At 37.1% G+C, this 22,890-nt stretch overlaps 1 protein-coding gene across 7 annotated transcripts in view; it reads right to left on the bottom strand.

Moving 5' to 3' along the window:
• CACNA2D1 (calcium voltage-gated channel auxiliary subunit alpha2delta 1) overlaps positions 1-22,890 on the bottom strand; it is a 508,596-nt gene that overhangs the window by 140,026 nt on the left and 345,680 nt on the right. For all 7 annotated transcript variants that reach the window (XM_058725264.1, XM_058725261.1, XM_058725258.1 and 4 more), the window contains one exon: positions 7,711-7,842. In XM_058725264.1, coding sequence (XP_058581247.1) covers positions 7,711-7,842 — 132 coding nt within the window. The remainder of the gene's footprint in view (positions 1-7,710; positions 7,843-22,890) is intronic.

The following is a 22,890-nucleotide window of genomic DNA, read 5'->3' as shown; positions in this document are numbered from 1 at the left end:
ATAGTGTAGTCACTTCCATTTAAAATTTGTTTATACAAAGGTGCCTGGGTAGCTCAGTGGGTTAAGCATCTGACCTCAGTTCAGGTCATGTTCTCCTGGTTCATGGGCTCCAGTCCCTCGTCAGGCTCTGAGCCATCAGCCTGGAGCCTCATTCAGATTCTGTGTCTCCCTCTCTCTCTGCCCCGTCCCCCACTTGTGCACACACGGGTGCGCTCTGTCAAAAATAAATAAACATTTAAAGTTTGTTTATATAGTCATCAGCAAACATAATACATTTAGTTAAACCCTACATCCATTCACAAATATCAAAGTAAAAAAGTAAAAAAAAAATAGGCATTTTTGAAAAAGATAATCGCTCACAGAAAGGAGGACTTCTATAAATACTATAAATGTCAAGGCTCCAATGCTATCCCATTTTCCTCAAATTGGCCAGAAACCTATCAAATGCCACCTTCACAATTAACCAAAAAGAAAACAAGTATTATTTGGACTACACTGTCAGCTGCTATTTAATGCTTAAAATATTTTTGAGCTATTTTTCTCAAAGTAGTAAGCAACGCAGGGACAACTGACCATCCATATACTTCATATACAAGTTCTTTTGCATTACATTCTGGCAAAAATCTATGCAGATATAACAACAATGAGTCTTCTCCCAGAGGTATATTTAACACGAACTGAACCTATAATAGGTCCCATTACTGTAATTCCATGGTTTTGCTGTGAACAAATGATGGAGAGAAGAGAAAGAACACGTGTTTAATAAGACATTAAGAAAATGTCATATGAAAATGAGTAGATTTTAAAAAAAAAACTTTAATGTTCATTTATTTCTGAGAGAGAGAGACAGAGAGAGCATGAGCGGGGGGAGGAGCAGACAGAGAGGGAGAGAAAGAATCTGAAGCAGGTTCCAGGCTCTGAGCTGTCAGCACAGAGCCGGATGCGGGGCTCGAACTTGTGAACTGCAAAATCATGACCTGAGCCAAAGTCGGATGCCCGACTGACTGAGTCACTCAGGCGCCCCCAAATGAGTAGATTTTTAGTTTCTCTCTCTCTCTCTCTCTCTTTTTTTTTTTTTTTTTTGCAAATACAACGAATTATCTTAAAAAAAAAAAAAAGAGTAAGTATTGCCTCCATTGGCATTTCAGTGAGCCACTAACTCCTAATTACAATCCCACTTACATCAGGAATTAGAACAATTTCAGGAGATATTAACAGGTAAATGAATAATTTGTACCTACGTTTTTATGATGGGTAAAAATTCACAACATTGAAAGCTCTTGAAAGCAGTTTATTAGCTTTAAAGTTAATTTATCCAAATCAATTAAGAACTTTTAAAGGAAAGCACTCATGAATTAAGCTGATTTGCCAGTGAGCACATACTCAGTGAAGATGTCACTAGACATGGGTGGCTTCAGCTATGCCAAGAAGCTAGTTGTACGACTAGGTCAAATCACTCTTTTTACCCCACAGAACAAAGACTGTGGACTTAGCAAATGCCAAAGGCCTCAACAGATAAGGAGATAATGTTAGTGTCTGCACTGGAAATCACCTTCAACCATCGCAAGTAACTGGTGAAGAAATAGGCTCAGAGACGTAACATGACTTAGCCAAAGTACACAACGAGGCTGATGGCACTTTTCACACAAATGGAGTGAGTGAGATTCACCTAGTATAGTGCTCCTCATATGATTACACAGCTTATCTACCTTCTACGTTGGAGACATGAAAGAGGAGGAAGGGAGGGGGTGGAGGATTGAGAGTAGGAGAAGGAAGAGAAGAAAAAAGATACACAGAATCAGTCTTAGTTTATTTCCATACACATCAACCAAATTAGAAAACAGAATTTATGGATGTTCAGTTCAAGGACAGATGTCCGAGTTCAACCCTCCACTAACTACTAACCAAACTACTTTTCAGAACTACAGAGGTGCCTTTATGTTATGTCAGCTCTAGAAAGTTCCTTATTTGGAGCCAGTAGTTTTTCCATGTCATTTAAATAACCTGATAAGCAGGACTAATGAGACTAGCTGACCATCACTGACTTTCTCCTATATGTAGGCAATTTGCTAAAAAGCATACTTAATTATTTTCCTCTTTTAACAATTCTACATTTATACTTTATTGTGCTCCTGTCTTTTTGCTGAAGTCTGTGGGTGTTTTGCAAAGGTGACCACCACATCAAGTGATAGAAGTGTTATCCCCTGGCTATTGGTAGAATGTACTTGCTTAACCCTCTCACACCAAGGAGCTCTGCTCTAAATTACATCTTAATATTGAACAAAAGAATTTTTTTAGACTCTATTGTGAATCAGAGGATCCTAGTATCTGAATTATTTTCAATAATTGCTTTATTTTCAATTACTATTATATTAACACATTATTTCCAATAATTGTGGCAAAAATTTGTAAAAAAGGATAGTTGACACATTTTTTTACAAATATAAAATTTCCACACTTAGATTAATATAGGAAAGGGTGCCTAGGTGGCTCAGTCAGTTAACCGTCTGACTTTGGCTCAGGTCATGACCTCACGGCTTGTGAATTTGGGCCCCACGTCTGGCTCCTTGCTGACAGCTCGGAGCCTGGACCCTGCTGGGGATTCTGTGTGTCCCTCTCTCTCTGCCCCTCCCCTGCTCGCAATTGCTCTTTCTCTCTCTCCCCAAGGTAAATAAACATTTGAAAAAGAGCTAAATATATACATATGAAATAGATCTTGTTTGATCCTCACAGTTCTGCAACATAGCATGGAAGCTGATTTTTTCATCTTACCAGTGTAGAGACTCGAAGCCCGAGACAGAGGGTTGATGGATTTAGTTAAAAAAAATATAGGACACCCAGTTAAATCTGAGTTTCAATAAAGAGCAGATACGTTTCTAGTGCAAATACTTCCCAAATATTGCACACCTATACTAAAAAATTCTTTGTTGTTTATACGAAGTTCAAAATTAACTGGGCAATTTTTATTTTGCCTGGAAACCCTACTGAGAAGTGACTTAACTAAGGTCATAGGCTAAACCTTCATTTTCAGACCAATTCCACCACGTGAAGTTACTGCGAGATACTTTTGCTTAGTCATTTGTTTACAACGCCTTCCATATTTCTATTTCACCTTCCTTGTCAACTCACTGTAATCTCAATCATGTCCTTCAATTTCTCACATGAAGAGAAAAATGAATTTAGGCAAATTATTCTAACTGATATTCAATCTCATGAAAATGCCTACTGTTTTGTACTTCCAAAGTACTTTACAGTTTATTATCTCATTGACAACAACCTTCAGGGAATAAAATGAGGAGTCGGTGTTCATATTTTTCAGATTTGATGATAAAGGCTGAGAACATTTAGAAGATCCAATCAGTATCTCACAGCTACTAGGGAGATCTAAGTCTGAGGTACAAGTCTTGTTATATAAAAATCCAATTAAGTAAAAGTAACATATATTCTATTTCCATTCATAGTAAGATAATGAACAATATAAAAGGCTATTTTGACCTTTACTTTAACAGACACTCATCAGGATGAGCCACTCTACATTACCCAGGCCTGTTTCAAAATGGTAAGAGCTAAAATCAGAGAAAAAAGGATGGTTTAATAAGAAATTTTTAAAATCACTTCACTTAGAAATAGTCTTTACACTCAGAAAAAAGCGTTAAATGTGTTGAAAACATGTCAGCATCAACCGAAATACGTTAGGTTGCTTTTAAGTTATAATATTGTCTTGGGGCACCTGGGTGGCTCAGTGAGTTAAGCTTTTGAGTCTTGATTTTGGCTCACATCATGATCTCTTGAGTCCCGTATCAGGCTCTGTTGACAGCCTGGATTGTCTTTCTGTCCCTCCCCACCCCCCCCCACCCCCCCCACCCCCGCCCTCACACAGGCTTGTGGACGTGCATACGCACATGCTCTCTCTCTCGCTCTCTCTCTCTCTCTCTCTCTCTCTCAAAATAAATAAATAAAGATTTTAAAAAAATAGTGTCTTAATGTGCTTGATAACAGAGACTTGGTTCTATTATACAATTAATATTTAAAAACGTCATTGAGGCTTTAAAAAAAGAAAAGGAGGAATTCTGCCAGTTGTGACAACACATATGAACCTGGAGGACATTAAACTAAGTGAAATAAGGCAGACGCAGAAAGACCAATACTAGATGATACTCTTACATGAGGAATCGAAAACAGTAAAGCTGTAGAAGGAGAGCAGAATGGTGGTTGCCAGGGGCTGGGGCAAGTGGCAAAGGGGAGGTATTAAAAGTTTCAGTTATTTAAAATGAATAAATCCTAGAGATCTTCTGTACAGCATAACATCTATAGTTAAAAATACTATGTTATACACTTAAAAATTTGCCAACCCTCTTACCACAAAAACTGTAATAATAAATAATGGGGGGGGAATTTCTGGAGATGATGGATAGGTTTATAATATTGATTACAGTGACGATATCAGAGGTGTATACTTATCTCCAGACTCATCAAGATGTACCCATTGTGTGTGTATGGCTTTTTGTATGCCAACAGATAATAAAAAAGAAAATAAAAAGAACTTAGGAACAGAGTCACAGAAGTTTCAGTTAGGTCAAGTGTATTTCATAGTAGGCAACAAAGCGATTTTAAATAACCTCCTCTAACGGGGTGCCTGGGTAGCTTAGTCGGTTGAGCCATCTGGCTTCGGCTCAGGTCACGATCTCATGGTTTGTGAGTTTGAGCCCCACATTGGGCTCTGTGCTGACAGCTCAGAGCCTGGAGCCTGTTTCGGATTTTGTGTCTCCCTTTTTGCTCCTACCCCACTCGTGCTCTGTCTCTCTCCCTCTCTCTCTCAAAAATAAACATTAAAAAATTTAAAAAAAAATAACCTCCTCTAACAGGTAAATGAATTCAATCCATCAGTCACTGAGTGAACCAACTTGTCTGGCAAACTTTGCTCGAAACCAAGTGCTGCAAGGGATCTGGGAATTGCTTCCACAACTATTATTATAGGGGGAAATCACAAGGATTCAACTAAATATTCAAAAATATTTTCCAAGGTAAAGCAAACAGATGTCAACACATTTAAAAATGTTTGAATAGGGGTAAGAAAAAATTAAAGCTATTATCCTGGATTACATTTAAAATGAAAGAATGTAGAGGTGCCTAGGTGGCTCAGTCGGTTGAGTGACTGACTTTGCCTCAGGTCATGATCTCCCAGTCTGTGAGTTCAAGCCCCGTGTCAGGCTCTGTGCTGACAGCTCAGAGCCCGGAGCCTGCTTCAGATTCTGCGTCTCCCTTTCTCTCCGCCCCTTGCCCGCTCACACTCTGTCTCTCGCTCTCTCAAAAATAAATATTTAAAAAATTTTTTTAAACTTGAAAAAAATAATAAAATGAAAGAATGTAGAAGATAATTAGTAAAGTTAAAGGTTAGCCACTACTACAAAAAGAGCCATCTTTAAAAAGTGCTCATAACACAACATATTTTTCCCTCTTCCTCCTCTGGATCCTAGGTTTTCTCTCTCCTTTCTTATGCATTCTCTCTCTCCGACCCCCCCCCCCCCCCCCCCCCCCGGCCAGTTCCCTTTCCTATTTCTCTTAGAAGCTTTGTCTCTTTTTTCCTTCTCAGTATCATCAATTTTCCTCTGGTACCAGGCTCTTGGTTTTCCATTATTACGCTCATTTTCTCTCTTTTCCCACCTTTCTCTTCATTGCTCATATATGGAATTTTGTAATGAGGCAATACATTTTAAAAGCTATACGATAAATGTGTTCTTATTTTTATGTATTACTGAATAGGTCATCAGGTATCTCACTACTGTATTTCAAAATAATACTTAAAATGTTTTGTAAGAACTGTTATAACTTTAAGGTTTATTATACCAGGCTTAGTATGCTTATGAGTAGTGCTGCTTTATTTTTATGATCTTATATACTAAAATTTTTAATCTACTGATGCATGATATTTAATGTATGAGTAATTAACTCAAGAGCATTAGGACGGGTTGTATTACACTGAACATTTCTGCAACAAGACAATTCTATTCTAACAACCTGTGGGGTAATACTACATAGATATTAATATCATTTTATTAACTCATGATTTTCTTCAACTTTGAAAAAAGAACAAGGACTCTCCTCGTCCATTGGGTTTCTACAAAAGAATAACTATCACCGAGCTTACCATCTGCCATTTTCATTCGTGCAGAAGTTCTATGTCTACCACATAATTTGAGTGCTATTCAGTCTGAAGATGCCTACATACTTTTATTCGTTGTTTTTGCCACACAAAGCTAGAGATTAGCTCATTTCTATTTCACACCCTTCTCACTGTGGTAACTTTTATTATGAATAATTCTATTTGTTAAAGATATTTAGAAAACTCAAGTCTCAAGAAGAAGTCCTCTATATACTGCAATTGTTTGAAGCCAAATTATCTAGTATGTATTCCACGACAGGCCATGACGTTGAGATAGACAATGCATTTTGTGCTTCTCAGCTTGTTCTAAACAGCAAAGTTAAAAATACCAACAGACATTTCATTTAAAGTCTTTTCGGGGTGCCTGGGTGGCTCAGTCGGTTGGGCGACCGACTTTGGCTCAGGTCATGATCTCGCAGTCCGTGAGTTCGAGTCCCGCATCGGGCTCTGTGCTGACAGCTCAGAGCCTGGAGCCTGTTTCAGATTGTCTGTCTCCCTCTCTCTCTGACCCTCCCCCGTTCATGCTCTGTCTCTTTCTGTCTCAAAAATAAATAAACGTAAAAAAAAAAAAAAAAAAATTAAATAAAGTATTTTCAATAGGTTCCCAAGATCTATACTAGTCATCAACTTTTCCTTTTTGTTAAAGGTTTATTTCTCCTCACCAGCCTTTGTAAGAATAAAGGATATTAAAAAAAGTTTATTCATTTTAATGTGTAAACTATATTGATCTTCATTGAGTATATGTCATCACTAAGACACCTTCAAAACTAATCCAACTTGACACTTAGAGTAGTTCTATTTTCTTTGAAATTTCATTTTCTTTCCTGTCATACTCATTTTAACAAATCCATACTCACTTATTATAGCAAAGCATCAACATTTCTCATATAAAAACACAAACTTGAGGGGTGCCTGGGTGGCTCAATGGTTTGGGCGTCCGACTTCAGCTCAGGTCACGATCTCATGGTTTGTGAGTTCAAGCCCCACACTGGGCTTGCTGCTGTCAGCCTGTCAGCACAGAGCCCGCTCTGGATCCTCTGTCTCCCCCTCTCTCTGCCCCTCTCCCTGTTCGTGCTCTCACACCCACACACACTCCCTCTCTCTAAAAAACAAATGAAACACTAAACAAAAGAAAACAAAACACAGACTTGAAATCTGGAAAGAAATATTTCATTAGTTTCTAAAAATGCTATTCCATTCTCTCATGTAATTCAACACCCTGCCCATGCTGAGGGATGGACCCGAATCCCAGAATTATTACAGGATTCATGATAACCTCTTGTTCTAGGTCCAGAGACCCTGCTCACGGTGTCACTGCAGCCTGGTCTGAGGCCGGGTACCAACCGCTCCAGCTCTTCCTAAGGTGTTGTGGTTTAGGGTGGTTTGGGTAGATACAGATCCATGCAAGGAAGAACACTCTTTCCTTATAAAAGTAGGGTGGTATCTTTTTCTTACAATACTGTTAAAGGTAACAGAGTGTTCTCAAGAAATATTAAGTCTGGTGCTTACAATTTTATTTGAGGTCTCCTGAGTCATTGAGCACTTACCTGGATAATAACGGGCCAGGCCTGTGGCACTGCCAAACACCTGCCACAACAACGAAGGATCTTCTTCTCGATTTTTTTTGAAAACTTCATCTAAGGCACTTGTCCAGTTGAGTTCATTTAGCACGATTGTTGCTAAGAGAAACAAAAAGAAAAAGTCATATCTATAATAATTGAGTCTGTCTTCATTTATTTGCAAAATAATGCTACATATTTTCATCACTTTACCTCTAAAAGTACTCTAATCCAGTGGCTACCAACAAGTTTAGACATGGAATGATTTCCTGCAACAAATTTTTGTATGATGGAGGCCATATTGACATTTGGGGCTTGGTAATTCTTTGTTGGGGGAGCTATTCTGTGCTTTGCCTGGTGTTTAGCAGCACCTTTGACCTCTACCCAGTAGATGCCAGTATCACCCAGCCCACACCCCCAGTGGTGATAAGCAACAGGCTTCCAGACACTGTCAGAACAGAATACAAACAAAACTGCTCCCTGTTGAGAACCACTGTGATGTATAAAGCAGGCCAGAGCAGCTCTCCTGGAAGAGAAGGGGTGGGAGGCATTCCTCCCCTCGAAGCAGCTCTGAAGAAATCTACACAACACATAAGGGCACAGTTTGATCGCCACCCTCCCCTCAATTCTTGATGAATCTCCATAATAGACTAACATAATTTGATCTGTTACTAAAATTGAAAAGAAAAGATGTTGGTCATTTAGCATAGTTTATTAACTGTATTTATACCATAGCAACAAACGTATAGATTCTGACAAAGAAAAACACTCATTCAGGGACTTGACAATACATCAGTGTTAGAAATAGGGAGTACCTGATGCTTTACTACTACCTTTATGAACAATAATTCTTTTTTTCTGGTTACTTCAATTAAATATCAGAGGATGTTGCTAATAAGGGCCAGGCCATAGATCTTGATTCATACTTATAACTATGGACTGATCTTGGGTAGGTATTAAAAACATATGCCATTTGGGGTGCCTGGGTAGCTCAGTCGGTTAAGCATCCGACTTCGGCTCAGGTCATGATCTCATGGTTCATGAGTTCGAGTCCCGCATTGGGCTCTGTGCTGACAGCTCAGAGCCTGGAGCCTGCTTCGCATTCTGTGTCTCACTCTCTCTCTGCTCCTCCCCTGCTCACACGCTATCTCTCTCTCTCAAAAATAAATAAAGACTAAAAAAAACCTTTTAAAACATATGCCACTCATATAATGAAAGATAATTATAATGTGAGATTTAGCATATAATTTATAATTACGGGCCTCCATGATCATAGTATCTCATGTCTAACATATTAAACATGTAATTAGCTTTGACTATTACATTCCCTTTACAGAAAAAGATGACATACATCATCTCATATCCCCCTCCCCCTCCTTTATGTGTAAAATATGTACCACGGCCCTAGCAGATCAGGAGATTGCACCACTGTGCACTTGAGAATCTATGGCCAAGCCTAAACAATGGAAATGAGTTTGGGATAAGGACTGGAGATAATGCTTAACTCTTATTCTTCCCTGTGACCACAGCAAATAAAGGAAGCAAATGCAGTCACGATTAAATCATGCCTGGTATTTTGTAAAGGTAAAAGAAAAAAAAAAGCTTCTATTTAGAAAGATGCACAGCATCTGTGTTTATATTTTAAAGTTTATCATTTACAAAAAAAAAAAGAAAACAAGGGTATTGTGAAATTGTTCTGGGACCAGCATCCTAATGCATTTCTCATTATTGAGAACTAACAAGATTTCCATCTTTATGGATGTGATTACTTGCAGAAAGATCAGTTGTGTGTGTGAATATTCATGAGCTGGGTCTGATCCATAGTGCATGTGAGATACTGGTGAATTCATATTCAAAAGCATGATCCAATGAACATTAAGTGGCCTGTTATATAAAAATTTATATTCACATAGATAACCTGAACTAATACTATTCATGAATATTTATAGTTATATACAAAACAGCACAGAAAAAGAGGAACATTGTACTTTTCTTTAAACATTCATGAGTTTTACAGTAATATTCTACTGAACAAATAATCATGTTTATTTATGATCCAGATACACTTCATTAATTGCCAATCTATTCTAACTTATCTCTTCAATTTCCTTGACTCTTTAATTCCCATTAGGCAAGTGATAACTAATTATTATTTTTAATAAAGTTTTATTTGTTTTTAAGGCTGCTAATTTTTTTCTTAGTTTTATTTGACAACAACTACTAAGTACCAGGCTTTGATATGCTGATTGTGAATTACACTTCTATGTATTTACGGGAAAAGTCAAGCTCTGAAATATTCTTATTATAGTATAGGTCTTAAGATTTGTTGTTTATATACCTGAAAATTCTTTTTCAGGTAAGATATTACTGAGGCAGATTTCTAAATATTTTTCTCAAAACTTGTGCATTTGCAAATAAGCTAAGTACAGCAAAACTCTGTATAATAGGTGTTTGAACTGATTTTAAATTTCATTCATATGACAGAAATGGTACTGTATACCTATCACATGTGCAAGGTTTTATACCAGTTAAAGATACAGATGCTTCCATTTGCCCTTGTACATTTATAAAGATTTTTGAGTGCAATCATTATTCTATTACTCATTAACTATACTTGAACGACCACAGCAAGAAATCAAAATTCAAAGGATCTGTCATGGGATTGAAAAGTTAGTGTAACCTCTTTAGATTAAGAGTTTGGCTATAGCTGTCTATCAAAATTCACTTGGTCTTTAATCCAACAGTTCTACTTCAAGGGATTTTTATACTATGGAGAGAGTATGGATCTCTAGTCTTTAATCAGAAAACGTTAGAGAGACACTCGTTCAATTATACTGTTCAAATGCCTCAAAACACCAAAATCACAAAGTAAATCAACTGTTGCACTGGGAATTAATTTTTTTAACTATATTGAACACGTTAAAATGTAAAAAAAAAAAAAAAATATGTAAACCATCAAAGCAAACAAAAAAGTATGAATGCTATTTTAGATCTTTCTTGGTTATTTGGCTATATTTTTCTGATTCACAGTATTATATTTGACTAAGAAACATATCTTATTTTGGTTTCCTAATGATCTGCTTAAACTTGTAAAATTCAACAGCTTCTCCAGAATTACTAAGGTGTCTAACATCTCTCCATTTCTACACTATTGGCGTAATTCAGGATAAACAATACTGAAATAACTGGGTAATCTGCAGATGATAGAATGAAACTAATGCAGGATATTGGCCATGCTAAAACAAGTTTATGTCATCTCCTGAATCTTTTATCTTCTCCCTGCTACCTCCATTATAATTACATACACAATTTTTTTTTCTTTCTCTTATTTAAATTTATAAGTAGATGTTATTTAGGAAGATGTTTTTAAATAATTCTTCTGGCTACCACTGGGTAGAAAGCCTAGTGCAATCAACAACTTAAAAGTTACTATCCGATTTTTCATTTCACATTATCAAAATCTAAACCTTCCATGATGAAGAAAAAATGAGTCCAAATTCTTCAGAATATTATTTTCAGCAAGTAATACTGTTTAATAAGAATATGAAAGTGTAGGGGCGCCTGGGTGGCGCAGTCGGTTAAGTGTCCGACTTCAGCCAGGTCACGATCTCGCGGTCCGTGAGTTCGAGCCCCGCGTCAGGCTCTGGGCTGATGGCTCGGAGCCTGGAGCCTGTTTCTGATTCTGTGTCTCCCTCTCTCTCTGCCCCTCCCCCGTTCATGCTCTGTCTCTCTCTGTCCCAAAAATAAATAAAAAACGTTGAAAAAAATTAAAAAAAAAAAGAATATGAAAGTGTACTGTTCATTCTCAGAAAGACTCAATACTCAAAAAGTAACTGTGGTATTCTGACTCACTAAAATTCAACAGACTTTCAGTTTCGGTTTGTGACTACATATTACAAAGACGTTTAAAAGCAATTACTTTTCTGTAGGTCATAATCTTTATTTGAATGTCCAGGGCAAGAAATAAAAATGCAAAGACTTTTATTTTAATTGCAGAAATACAGACATGAATTGGCAGCCAAAAAAAAAAAAAAGTTTCATATAAGAATTTCATAACAAATTATCTTTTTAAGAGAACTCCAAATATTTCTTAGCCAAACATAACTTCATCCTCCTTCCAAGGAACTTAACTAAGTGTCTTATGGCTGCTTGAAGAGTAAAATCAGTCCTCATTCTAAGTCTGCTTTTCAGAAATGAAGATTTTTATCTTTTAGAATATTAGATTTTGCAAAAAATAAGTCTTTTATAATGTGCAAGGCTAAGCTGTTAGAAGCAGTGAATGCTGGAAAAGCAAACCTTGACTCAGGGGCCTCTACTCTGAAAGGTAAGACAGAATTTCCCTGCTAATTGAATCAGAACGCTGAGAATACACATCTCTGTTCTTATACTTAGTTTTCAAAACATGGCCTTGGGGTTCAGCAATTCTCTCTTGTAGAATATCCTATTGTTCAATCTGGCTTCTCGGCGGAACAAAGAAAACTCTAATTTCTAACAGCACAAAAGAAGTACCTTACATTTCCTGCTAATTCTTCCAAGATACACGAGGTAAATCTACATCTTATTTATGACATGGATTACAGAGTCATTGACAAGTTCTGAATGCCATTTTCCTCTGCCAATTTCAACCCACAAAGTGTTGCACTATTGCTCCCTTTTCAATTTGAGTACATTTTCTTGATTTACTCAGGGTTCAGGGCCTCACTGTGCTTGGAAGGCACTACGTGACTATTGGAAAACCTTAAGGTTATTTACAATGCCCATAAATGTCAACCACATCTTCCAAATGAAGCAGAGAGAAGCTATCAAAATAAAAACATAACAGTTATGATTTATTCCAAATATAAAATAATTTTGATAAGTCTGTAGCAAAAATGTGTTTTATATAACACACGATAGTTCTGACAAGTCTTTGATAAGACCTGTAGCTATTAAAGCAGTGAAACAAACTAGATACTAAAATTATTTTTAATAGTGCTTGATATGTTACAGTTAAATAAGTTAAACTAGAGAATTGGCCAAAATGTTTAATATACTATTTCCATTTAATAAAACTGATCTATTATAGCCTAGCATTTAGATAAAATTGACATTTTTATTTAAACTACTGCCAAGTGAATAATATTTATTAAGCCTTTACTGCGTGACAGCAGGTGTGTTAACCATTTTCTATGCACCATGTCATTTAACTTTTAAAATGACACCTTGAGTGAGATACTAATATTATTTTCTTTTTAAATGACAAAAAGAAAAAAGAAAAACCCAGAAAAGGTATTAAATTTGACAAAAAAATACAGTGAGAGCTGTAAAGACAGCATTCCATTGTGTTAGATTCTAAAATTTATGGTTTCTGAGCAATTGATTTCTAAGCTTTCATTATATGTGGAGCTCTGATTATCTACAATTTCAAATGCGGAACAAATTAAAAAAACAACTATGCCTCTGTAGCACAGTATTTCTCAATCCAGAGTGATACTCCTCCCCAAGGAATATTCAGTTACGCTTAGAGACATTTTGATTGTTGTGACATGTGGGAGGCTACCAGCAGGCAGTAGGGAGAGGCCAGGGAGGCTGCTTATTTCCTACCACACACAAGATAACCCCACCACAAAGAACTACCCAGCCCGAAATGACACCACCACCCTGGGTTAGAAATCTTGCTCAAGTACAACTATAAACACAACACATTCAATGCACTATGTAAAAAGCAATATTCACGATGAACGGTGTCAACAAAAAGCCAAAACAAAATGTCTTCGAAGTTGAGAGGTAAGGTAATTTAAAAATAGTATTTCATGATATCAAGTTAATACTTTGGGCTACATTTTGAGACCCTTTGAGTTGGACAAATTTTCATTTTAGTCTCAGAAATTCTAAGTAATCCCTGATTCTCACACTTTAAGAAGTGAGGATTTTAAAGTTACCTTTTAATGCCATTAAATATCATCCTTTCCCACCTCCTGTGTTTATACATTCACAGCCAATTACAGTTTTGCTTTGTTTTTCTCTTAATGATTCAACACTTACTATGTGATTCTAAACTCATTGTATCTCTGTCACATTTGTTCATTTTATCCTGTAGTGCATAAAGTAGTCATTACAAGTTATATTTAATAGATGAGCTGAGCCGGTGTCACTAATTTTATTCATCAACTTCATCTCTAAAAAGAAAAATGTTAATAAGAAACCCACTGATCCAATTAAGCACACACACAAAAAGAATCCACTTTAAGGACTAGACAGGGTGCATAAATATTAAAATGAATGAATCTTTTCAGTGGATTGGGCTAATGGAATCTCATCTAATCCCAGTGTAAATGAAAGATTAATAAGGTACAGGGAGATTGGAAGACCAAATCTCCTCTCTCTAAACACGTCTCAGGCACCAGAATCCATCTCCCACTGTGGATGGGTCAACAGAAGAAGGCTCTATGGCACACGTAGACCCTGATGAAGAGATAAGCCTTACTTCGAACACCATGTGTTTGGTACAAATATTAAAAGGCCCTTGTCCTTGTCAGTTCTCTAACGCCCCTATTACTGAGATTTCTGGCCGTGCTCCCTCTCTTTAGTTTCCCATAGATTGAGCACGTGGCTAATGCCCAGGACACAGTTGGAGTCCTTTAATGAAATCTGTACATTGTGGCGGGCCTAGATGGAGCTCAGAAGAATCCACCTGATCATTAGACAAAATAAGAATAATGCGAGGAAAATGGAAGACCCTAGGATCTAATGTCATGTTTATTAATTGAAGGATTTTAATGTCACTTTCAATAAAACAGTGATTACTTGTAAGATTTTTCTTGCAAGCACCCAGGGATTTTGCTGAAGAAATATCCTAAGTAGAGGAAACAAGGTAAAAACTTTGTTTCATCATTCAAGCATTTTAATTTTTTTTCTAATATTATCGAAACCAAATAAACCATTAGTATCTTTGGTAGCCAAGAGCCTGTATCGCTGGCACAACATGCTACTTATAACTAATCATTTAGCCCCTTATGCTTCTGTTGTTTTCATCTAAAACAACAACAACAACAACAACAACAAAAAAACAACACACAAATGCAGTAAGGATCCTTAGATAATCTGCAGGATTGATGTGATTGTCAATTAAGTTTATGAGTAAAAGGCAATCAGTCAAAAACGGCTAAGATTACAATCCTCTCCTTAGCTGTTTAAAACCTTCTATGGTGTGGGGCGCCTGGGAGGCTCAGTCATTTAAGTGTCTGACTTTGGCTCAGGTCATGACCTCACAGTTTGTGGGTTGGAGCCCCGCATTGGGGTCTGTGCTGACAGCCTACTTCAGATTCTGTGTCTCCCTCTCCCTGCCCCTCCCTGCTCGCGCTCTCTCTCAAAAATAAACAAACATCAACAAAAATAAAAACACACAACTTGTATGGTGCATATGTCCTTTAGCTGCTTTGCACAGATGAAAGCTTTCTTTTACAGCTCAGCTTATTATTTTAGTCTTATCAGTTATTTTCTTTTATTTGAACAGCAACATTTCTTTTACATACAGCAATTAGACTATAATTCAGTTGATTCCATAATGAAGCCACCTTCCTTCTAATTTATTAAGAAACTCTCGAATGATGAGATACTCTTCATTTGAATCATTTGGTTGAAATATTTTAATTTTAATTTTGGAAACACTGCATTAATTTGTAAATAGAAACCAGGAACTTCAGAGTAATTACCTGAAGAAGACATTCCAATTGCTTTCATTGATATTACTTCACCAAAGGTATTTTTATCATAAATTAAACTATTTGTAATTTAAATTGCAAAAAAAAAAAAAGTTAAATATTTGTTTCTATATATTAGTATTATCTTTCAGGAAGCACAGAGCCTGTTAAATTTTGAACACATGAAAATAACTAAAAACGCTCTAAACATCTTTTATTTCAACTTTTAAAAGTGAAACAAAGTATGGGAGTTTTATAAAAAATAAAAATAAACCGAGGCCATTCAAGTGGAATTGGAAGCCATGTGAGAATTAAAATGCAATTTAGAGCAAATCTACAAGACCTCACACTGAGTTGTTTTTTTATTTTTTTATTTTTTTAATGCATATAATAGATTATGTTCCTGGTGGTACCCTTTCCTTTGAAACTCCCATTTATGAATTGAGTATACAAATGAAGGTAGTGAAGGCACAGGCTATTCCTGCTGACTGCCTTCCCACTCATAGGCCTGATGTTGTGATGCCAGAAGAAACTACCTGACCTTGGGAAAGTGTTTCCCCCTCTTGCAAACCTCATCTTCCTCACGTGTACAATGTGGATAATCAGCGCATCTGCCTCATGGAGCTGTGTTGAAGATTACATGCACTTAGAACACTGTCTGTCACCTAGTAACTGCACAATAAATATTACCAGCCCTTATCATTAGTATTATCTTATTTAGCTCTTAATATCCAGCATGCAAAAGATATTTTTTAAGAACTATCTTGATGGAACAATTCTGATGGAGATGTAAGATGCTAGATGAGGAATTAAAACGTGATATTTTCCCCTTTCCTAAAGGCACGTTTTCTCTTACCTCGACCCCAAATGAATGGCCAAAGACACTACTTCACTTTCCTGTTGTAAAGTCTCATGAAGAAACCAGTGTGTTAACTTTTCCAAAACCACTGGCATTATTAGAAGAGAATATAAACTGAAAAAACAAAAAACATAAATCTAATGATATAATTCAGTGTACCATGTGATTTTGGTGAGGAGGTAATTTTTACAATGGGATATTCCCAGTGGTCCCGAAATCAAACCACATTGGTGAATGCAGCGCTGAATATAGCCCAGACACAGTAGAATTCTGGTAGAATAAAATATGAAAGACCTAATATACGCACCAGAGGCAAAAATGCACATGTATGTATGGAGTTATGAATACACAGTTCTGTTAAAGCTGAAAGGAAACTCCGGCTGAGAATTACAGACCAAATGAGACATGGGAATTCCCTGGCCTTTGCTCTGAGACTGTCTAACTGCATACACAATTTAATGTCTACCATGTAAATCTGGACTGCTGAATTCACTAAGAAGGATCAAAAAGTATCGAAGCTGAAATAACAAGATACGGTTGAAGAAGAAGGATAACAAGGTTCCTAGGGAATAGGGTGATACCGTCAATGAGGCACATGCTGCCTGGTACCTCAGGGTTTGGGTCAACCAGTTTTAGAACAAAGAGCTGCCTGGTGATTTTAAGGTGGAAAGATCAGATGCACTGAAACATAGTAAGCAGTACTGGCTGGCTATAATGGAGAAGACAAATCCCTTGGTTTAAACACCATGCACTGCTTCACAGTGAAAATAAAACAAAACGAAACATATCTAAGACACTAAGGTAGATTGTTACTTACACAGTTGTGAATGAAATCTAAGATCATTTTTAAGACATGAGATTAACACCCTTGTGTCTGTGGTTGCTCATGAATAGAGAATTGTGCCTTTGCGCATACATGCAGAGCATGTAGTATGTATTTTGTTATTTATACAAACAGACATTTATGAAATACATCAACTGCCAGCTTTCAAGATGCTTACAACGTACTGAGCGTGATTGCTTCAGATTTTAATGTATGTGATATACTTATTGACACATGAAATTCATAGTTATCAGCCCTGGATGCTGTGTTACTCAGCAAACAATTTAATAATAAATAATTATTGGGGCACCTGGGTGGCTCAGTCGGTTAAGCGGCCGACTTCAGCTCAGGTCATGATCTCGCAGTCCGGGAGTTCGAGCCCCGCATCAGGCTCTGTGCTGACAGCTCAGAGCCTGGAGCCTGTTTCAGTTTCTGTGTCTCCTCTCTGACCCTCCCCCATTCATGCTCTGTCTCTCTCTGTCTCTCAAAAATAAATAAATGTTAAAAAAAATTTAAAAATAAATAATTATTTTTCTATCTTAATAAGTCATGTGTTTTAAGTTTTCATTTATAGCTTAATATCCCACAAGGGTTTAAATTTATCAAAGTCCAGTTGGGGAAGAACCACAAGTTATTCTGACATAGCTATGAAATATAAACGATTCAACACCTAATCAAAACAAATAATTTGCACATAAACTATTAGAAATGGCTTACAGGTTTTTGAGCTGGTAAATGGAATTCGAAGATAGTAAATTACCAGGTCTTGTTGGTGCTAGCTTTTAGGTATTTCTTAACTTCTCTGACTCTATGACTATACCCACTTAGGACTTTAGCAATAGCTTTCAAATAGTCTCCCTGCTTCCAATTTTAGCTCACTTTAACCCATTCTTCCCAATGTTGCCATGGTGTTCTACTTGGCAAATGCCCACCCTAATGAAAAGTCTTCAGCTGTTCTCCATAAAAGCTGGTCTTAGATGGTCTTCTTCCAGGCCGCCCAACTTCCCCTTTGATTGCTTTTCTATGTGCCATAAGCCCAAGCTATAATGAGAGTTGTTCCTTTCTCAGAGGAAACAGTGCCGATGCCTCCCTCCCATGTTACTGCACATATTGTCTTCTCTCTCAGGACTTTATCTACCATGGCCACTCATCAACCTTCTTCCTTTTCTCTTAACACAGAGAGCATCACCTTCTCTTTATTGATTTTCCCACCCCACCTCCTTCTCATTTAGCAGAATGTGTATCTCCCCACTCTCCTATAGCTTTTTCTATAGACCTCTATCACATGCTTCCCACATTTCACTATCTTTGTTTATTTTCATGCCTATTATACTGTCCATTACTAGGGTAGACTGTACGTTATTTATTTTTCCTCCAATACCTAGAATACAGTGGTCCCAATAGGATGGGACCATTTTGTGTTTAATGCACATTTACAGTTTTGCAGGTAGAGGCTGGAGAAAACCACACCTAGGATATGTAGGGTTGTTAGGAAAATGAAAATGATGCTATGTTTAATGCATAATGGGCATTCAGGGAGCAGTAATGACTAACATGTTTACTCAAAATAGTTAGAAATAAATGAAACAGTAAACAAATATGTGTGATTCTCATGTGTTAGGTCACCTTTTTAAGTTAGAGGTAATTTTCAGTAAAGGGTAAAACGATTTCAGTTCATCCTTCATTAGGCTACATTCTGAGCAGGTACAAATGATCCAATGATTCCTTTTTCTCCCTTTAACCCCAAGTGGTAGGTGAATGGTATCATCATCTGAACTGGAGGAGTCTAATCATTCTGGTCCTCTTTTTGGCTTCACTTCAAGTTCTGTAATCAATCAACTGCTTTTAACATAGATGATTTGAAGAGCCAATATCACACCATAGCCCAGTTTTTAGGAAGCCCTTTAAATCAACCAATATTTCTAAGAAGGTTTCTATTAAGTATCTACCAATTTTTCTGCTTCATTTCTTAATCACCTGATTTTCTATCAAACATACATCTACCAAACACTTAGTGAAATCCTATTCTGCGTCAGACACTAAGTGAAGCTCTTGGGCAGAAGCTGGCAAATTTTCTTCCTGAAGGACCAGATAGGAAATATTTTTAGGTCTATGACCTACACGGTCTCTGTCACAACTACTCACATTCAAACTGTGGGAAAAAGCAATCAGAGCCAACACATTAACAAATGGATGTGACTGTGTTCCAATAAAACTTAATTTACATGGCTAAAATTAAAAAAAAGATAAGAAATAACAAGTTTTGAAGAAGATGTGGAGGAAAGGAAGCATTGTATCCGTTGATAGGAATGTTAAATTGCTACAGGGACTACAGAAAACAATAGGAGACCCCTCAAAAAATTAAAAATAGAAGTCCATATGATCCAATAATTCCACTTTTGGATATTTACCTAAAAAAATTAGTAACACTAATTCAAAAAGATACATGCACTCATGTTTATTGCAGCATTACTTATAGTAGCCAAGATATGGAAAAAACCTAAGTGTCCACCAGTAGACAAATGGATAAATAAGATGTGGTACACACACACACACACACACACACACACACACACACACATAATAGAGTACTATACAGTTATAAAAAAAAAAAGCAAGCAATCTTGTCACTGGAGACAACATGGATGGACCTAAAGGATATTATGCTAAATGAATTAATTCAGACTGAGAAGGACAAATACCCTATGATTTCACTCCAAAATAGTACCTAAAAATAAATCAATAAACAAAAAACGTAATCAGACTTATAAATACAGAGAACAAACGATGGCTCCCAGAAGGGAGGGAGAGGGGTCTGGGAAAATTGGATGAAGGGCAGAGGGAGATACAAGCTACCAATTATGGAATGAATAAGTCACGGGAATAAAAAAACACAGCATGATGAATACAGTCAATGAAATTATAACAGCGAGGTATGGAAGAGATGGACGCTACACTAGAGTGAACCTAACGATGTATAAACTGGTCAAATCATTATGTTGTACACCTGAAACTAATTTAATATTGCATGTCAACTAGACTCAAATAAAAATAGAAAAATAGATGTAACTTTATTTACAAAAATAAGTAGTAGGGCAGTGGGTTATAGTTAGCCAACACTTTCTTCAGAGCTACAGGGTCATCCAGTCAGGCCTTCTAACATCCTAGGAGAAGTGACGCACAGTAAACCTGAGTAAGTAATAACCTATCAGTGTTGTTTAGTGCTCTTTAAATAATTAAAATGGGGATGTCATAGAGACGGAGTAGGTGGCTACTTTACATCAGGCTTTGAGTAATATTCGGTCTAAAGAAATATTTTAAGCTGAGACATGAAAGACAAAGAACTCTCCATAAAGCATTCTATGAAAACAATAGATACTAATGATACTGACAAGTTGGAAATTCAGATGGCAATAGAATGGCTTTATGATCTAGTACGGTATTTCAAGGAGAAAAACTCACAGTTTCCTGTAACACTAAAATATCCAAACAATTACATAAGGCACAAAGGAATATATGACAGATTAAAAATGATTTGGGCACTTTTATTGTAATAAATGAAATCCTAGAGAGGGGCAGGTCTAATTCCAGCACTGTATTCAATCATTCAAAAAACATTTATTAATAAACCTTGACTAGGCTCTTGGAATTAAAATAAAAAAAATTGTGAAAATTCTTCTCCAGTTGCTCTAAATCTGATAGAGAAGACAGAGAGATAAATCAAAGCATCTTAGATCAAATTTTGCTTCTGCATCACAGACTCTAGCAACAGCCAACTTGCCTATGAAGCTAAGTATATGTTTAGAGACTCAGATGAGGGTGTGGTGGTCACTCAAGAGTTCCTGGAGCAGGTGGCACACAGATTTTTTTTTTTTCTATTTGTTTTGAGAGAGAGAGACAGAGGACGAGCAGGGCAGGGGCAGATAGAGGGGAAGACACAGAATCTGAAGCAGGATCCAGGCCATGAGCCGTCAGCACAGAGCCCGACGCAGGGCTAAAACCCATGAACTGTGAGATCATGACCTGTTGCTTAAACGACTGAGCCACCCAGGCACCCCAAGTGGCACACAAGATTTTAAAGAGGAATGGAGAGGTGGTAGGAAGGCTGGGTGGCTGATTCAGGGAATACCCTGTGAAGGACACAGAAGTCTTGTCTGTTTTTGTTTTATTTTCTTTTTTAAAAAGGCATTCCAGGCGGTGGATGTTATTCAAAATGGTTGAATGAAAGAGGCATGTGGGACAACAGTGACAGGAATAGGATTAGGGACACACTGCTAGGATGATCCAGAACACTAACAAAATATATTTATTCTGAGAATTATAGAGACCTATAAGCTGAAGTGCAAAATAAACATATTGGCACTTAATACTTCCCTCAGAAGCTATTATGAAGACTGTGCATTGGAAGCAAGACAGATGAAAATGGAGAAGATAAGATAGAAAGCTAGTATCATCAAGCCAGTGAGGAGTAACAATAGACTAAAGCAAAAAATGAAAATAAAAATAAATAAAAACAAAAAGTGGTGGACCTGGGGAATTGTAAGGAGATTTAAAAGATGATTAGGAGAAATAATCTGCAGATCAAAGTGACATGATGGGAAAAGGGTAAAAAGGAGTCCTGGCTTTCTGTCTTGGGCCCAAATATCACTATTTACAAAGATATGAATATTAAGTCAGGGGGGATATTTGGGGACAAGCATGATGCATTCAATTTTAAGCATAATGGGGGGCAGTGCCTGTGAGATACCATTAAAAAGGGTTATTCAGGAGGCAAATAGAGAAATGAATCTGTACCTTAGCTATGATATCTACATGGAAGAATCAGATTGGGGAGTCACTGTTTCAATAACAATGAGACCATCAGTTTGAATGAAGTTAGTTATTGACACCAAGAAGCTCTATTGGTCCTTAAGTATCAAAGAAGTTTTACTTCGCAAAGAGAGACTCCCAAAAGGAAACAATGTGGACCTAACTCTGATAAACAAGAACATCTTTCCCCATTAAAATAGTCAGTGGGCAGGGGCGCCTGGGTGGCGCAGTCGGTTAAGCGTCCGACTTCAGCCAGGTCACGATCTCGCGGTCCGTGAGTTCGAGCCCCGCATCAGGCTCTGGGCTGATGGCTCGGAGCCTGGAGCCTGTTTCCGATTCTGTGTCTCCCTCTCTCTCTGCCCCTCCCCCGTTCATGCTCTGTCTCTCTCTGTCCCAAAAAAAAAAAAAAAAAAAAAAAAAAAATCAGTGGGCAGAAGGCTTTATTCTCTCTTGTTTTCGTTTACCAAAAAAGCAAAATGTGCCTTTCAAGTATGATTTTCACATCTGCATTAAATAAATGCACCAAATACAAATTCGATGTATCAATGAATGCCTCACAGTCCATCAAGAGATAATGTAAAGATACTGAAACCAATAAAAACCTATTATCTTCTAACCCAGTTTTTTTTTTTAAATGTTGCTTTTAAAAATAGTTATTCACTTAAATCAAGTACGCAGGGATACAATGCCTGCACCTCTTGTATGTATAACACTTCAACTAAGACTCGCTGTGCACTTGGAGAAGAAGCAATTTCCCTTCTGTCTCCCTTAGAATGATGAGGTAATCTATTGTGCCTTTACACTTACTGAGCCTCAGGAGACTGAGGCTTGATGATTACATGGGCTTGTACGACCATCAAGTTCTACCACAGGAGTCGTACATGTATTATAAAGACGCTTCAAATTGCCGAACATGCTCTTCTCACCATCACTGTGTGGCTCTCTTCCGCAATTCACTCACAACCTTTGACTTCCAGAAATGATGTAAATCTGCA

The sequence above is a fragment of the Neofelis nebulosa genome, chromosome 4, assembly GCF_028018385.1.
Source record: "Neofelis nebulosa isolate mNeoNeb1 chromosome 4, mNeoNeb1.pri, whole genome shotgun sequence".
Lineage (NCBI taxonomy): Eukaryota > Metazoa > Chordata > Mammalia > Carnivora > Felidae > Neofelis > Neofelis nebulosa.
Note: the sequence above shows the minus strand (reverse complement) of the source record. Positions and strands in the feature narration are given on the sequence as shown.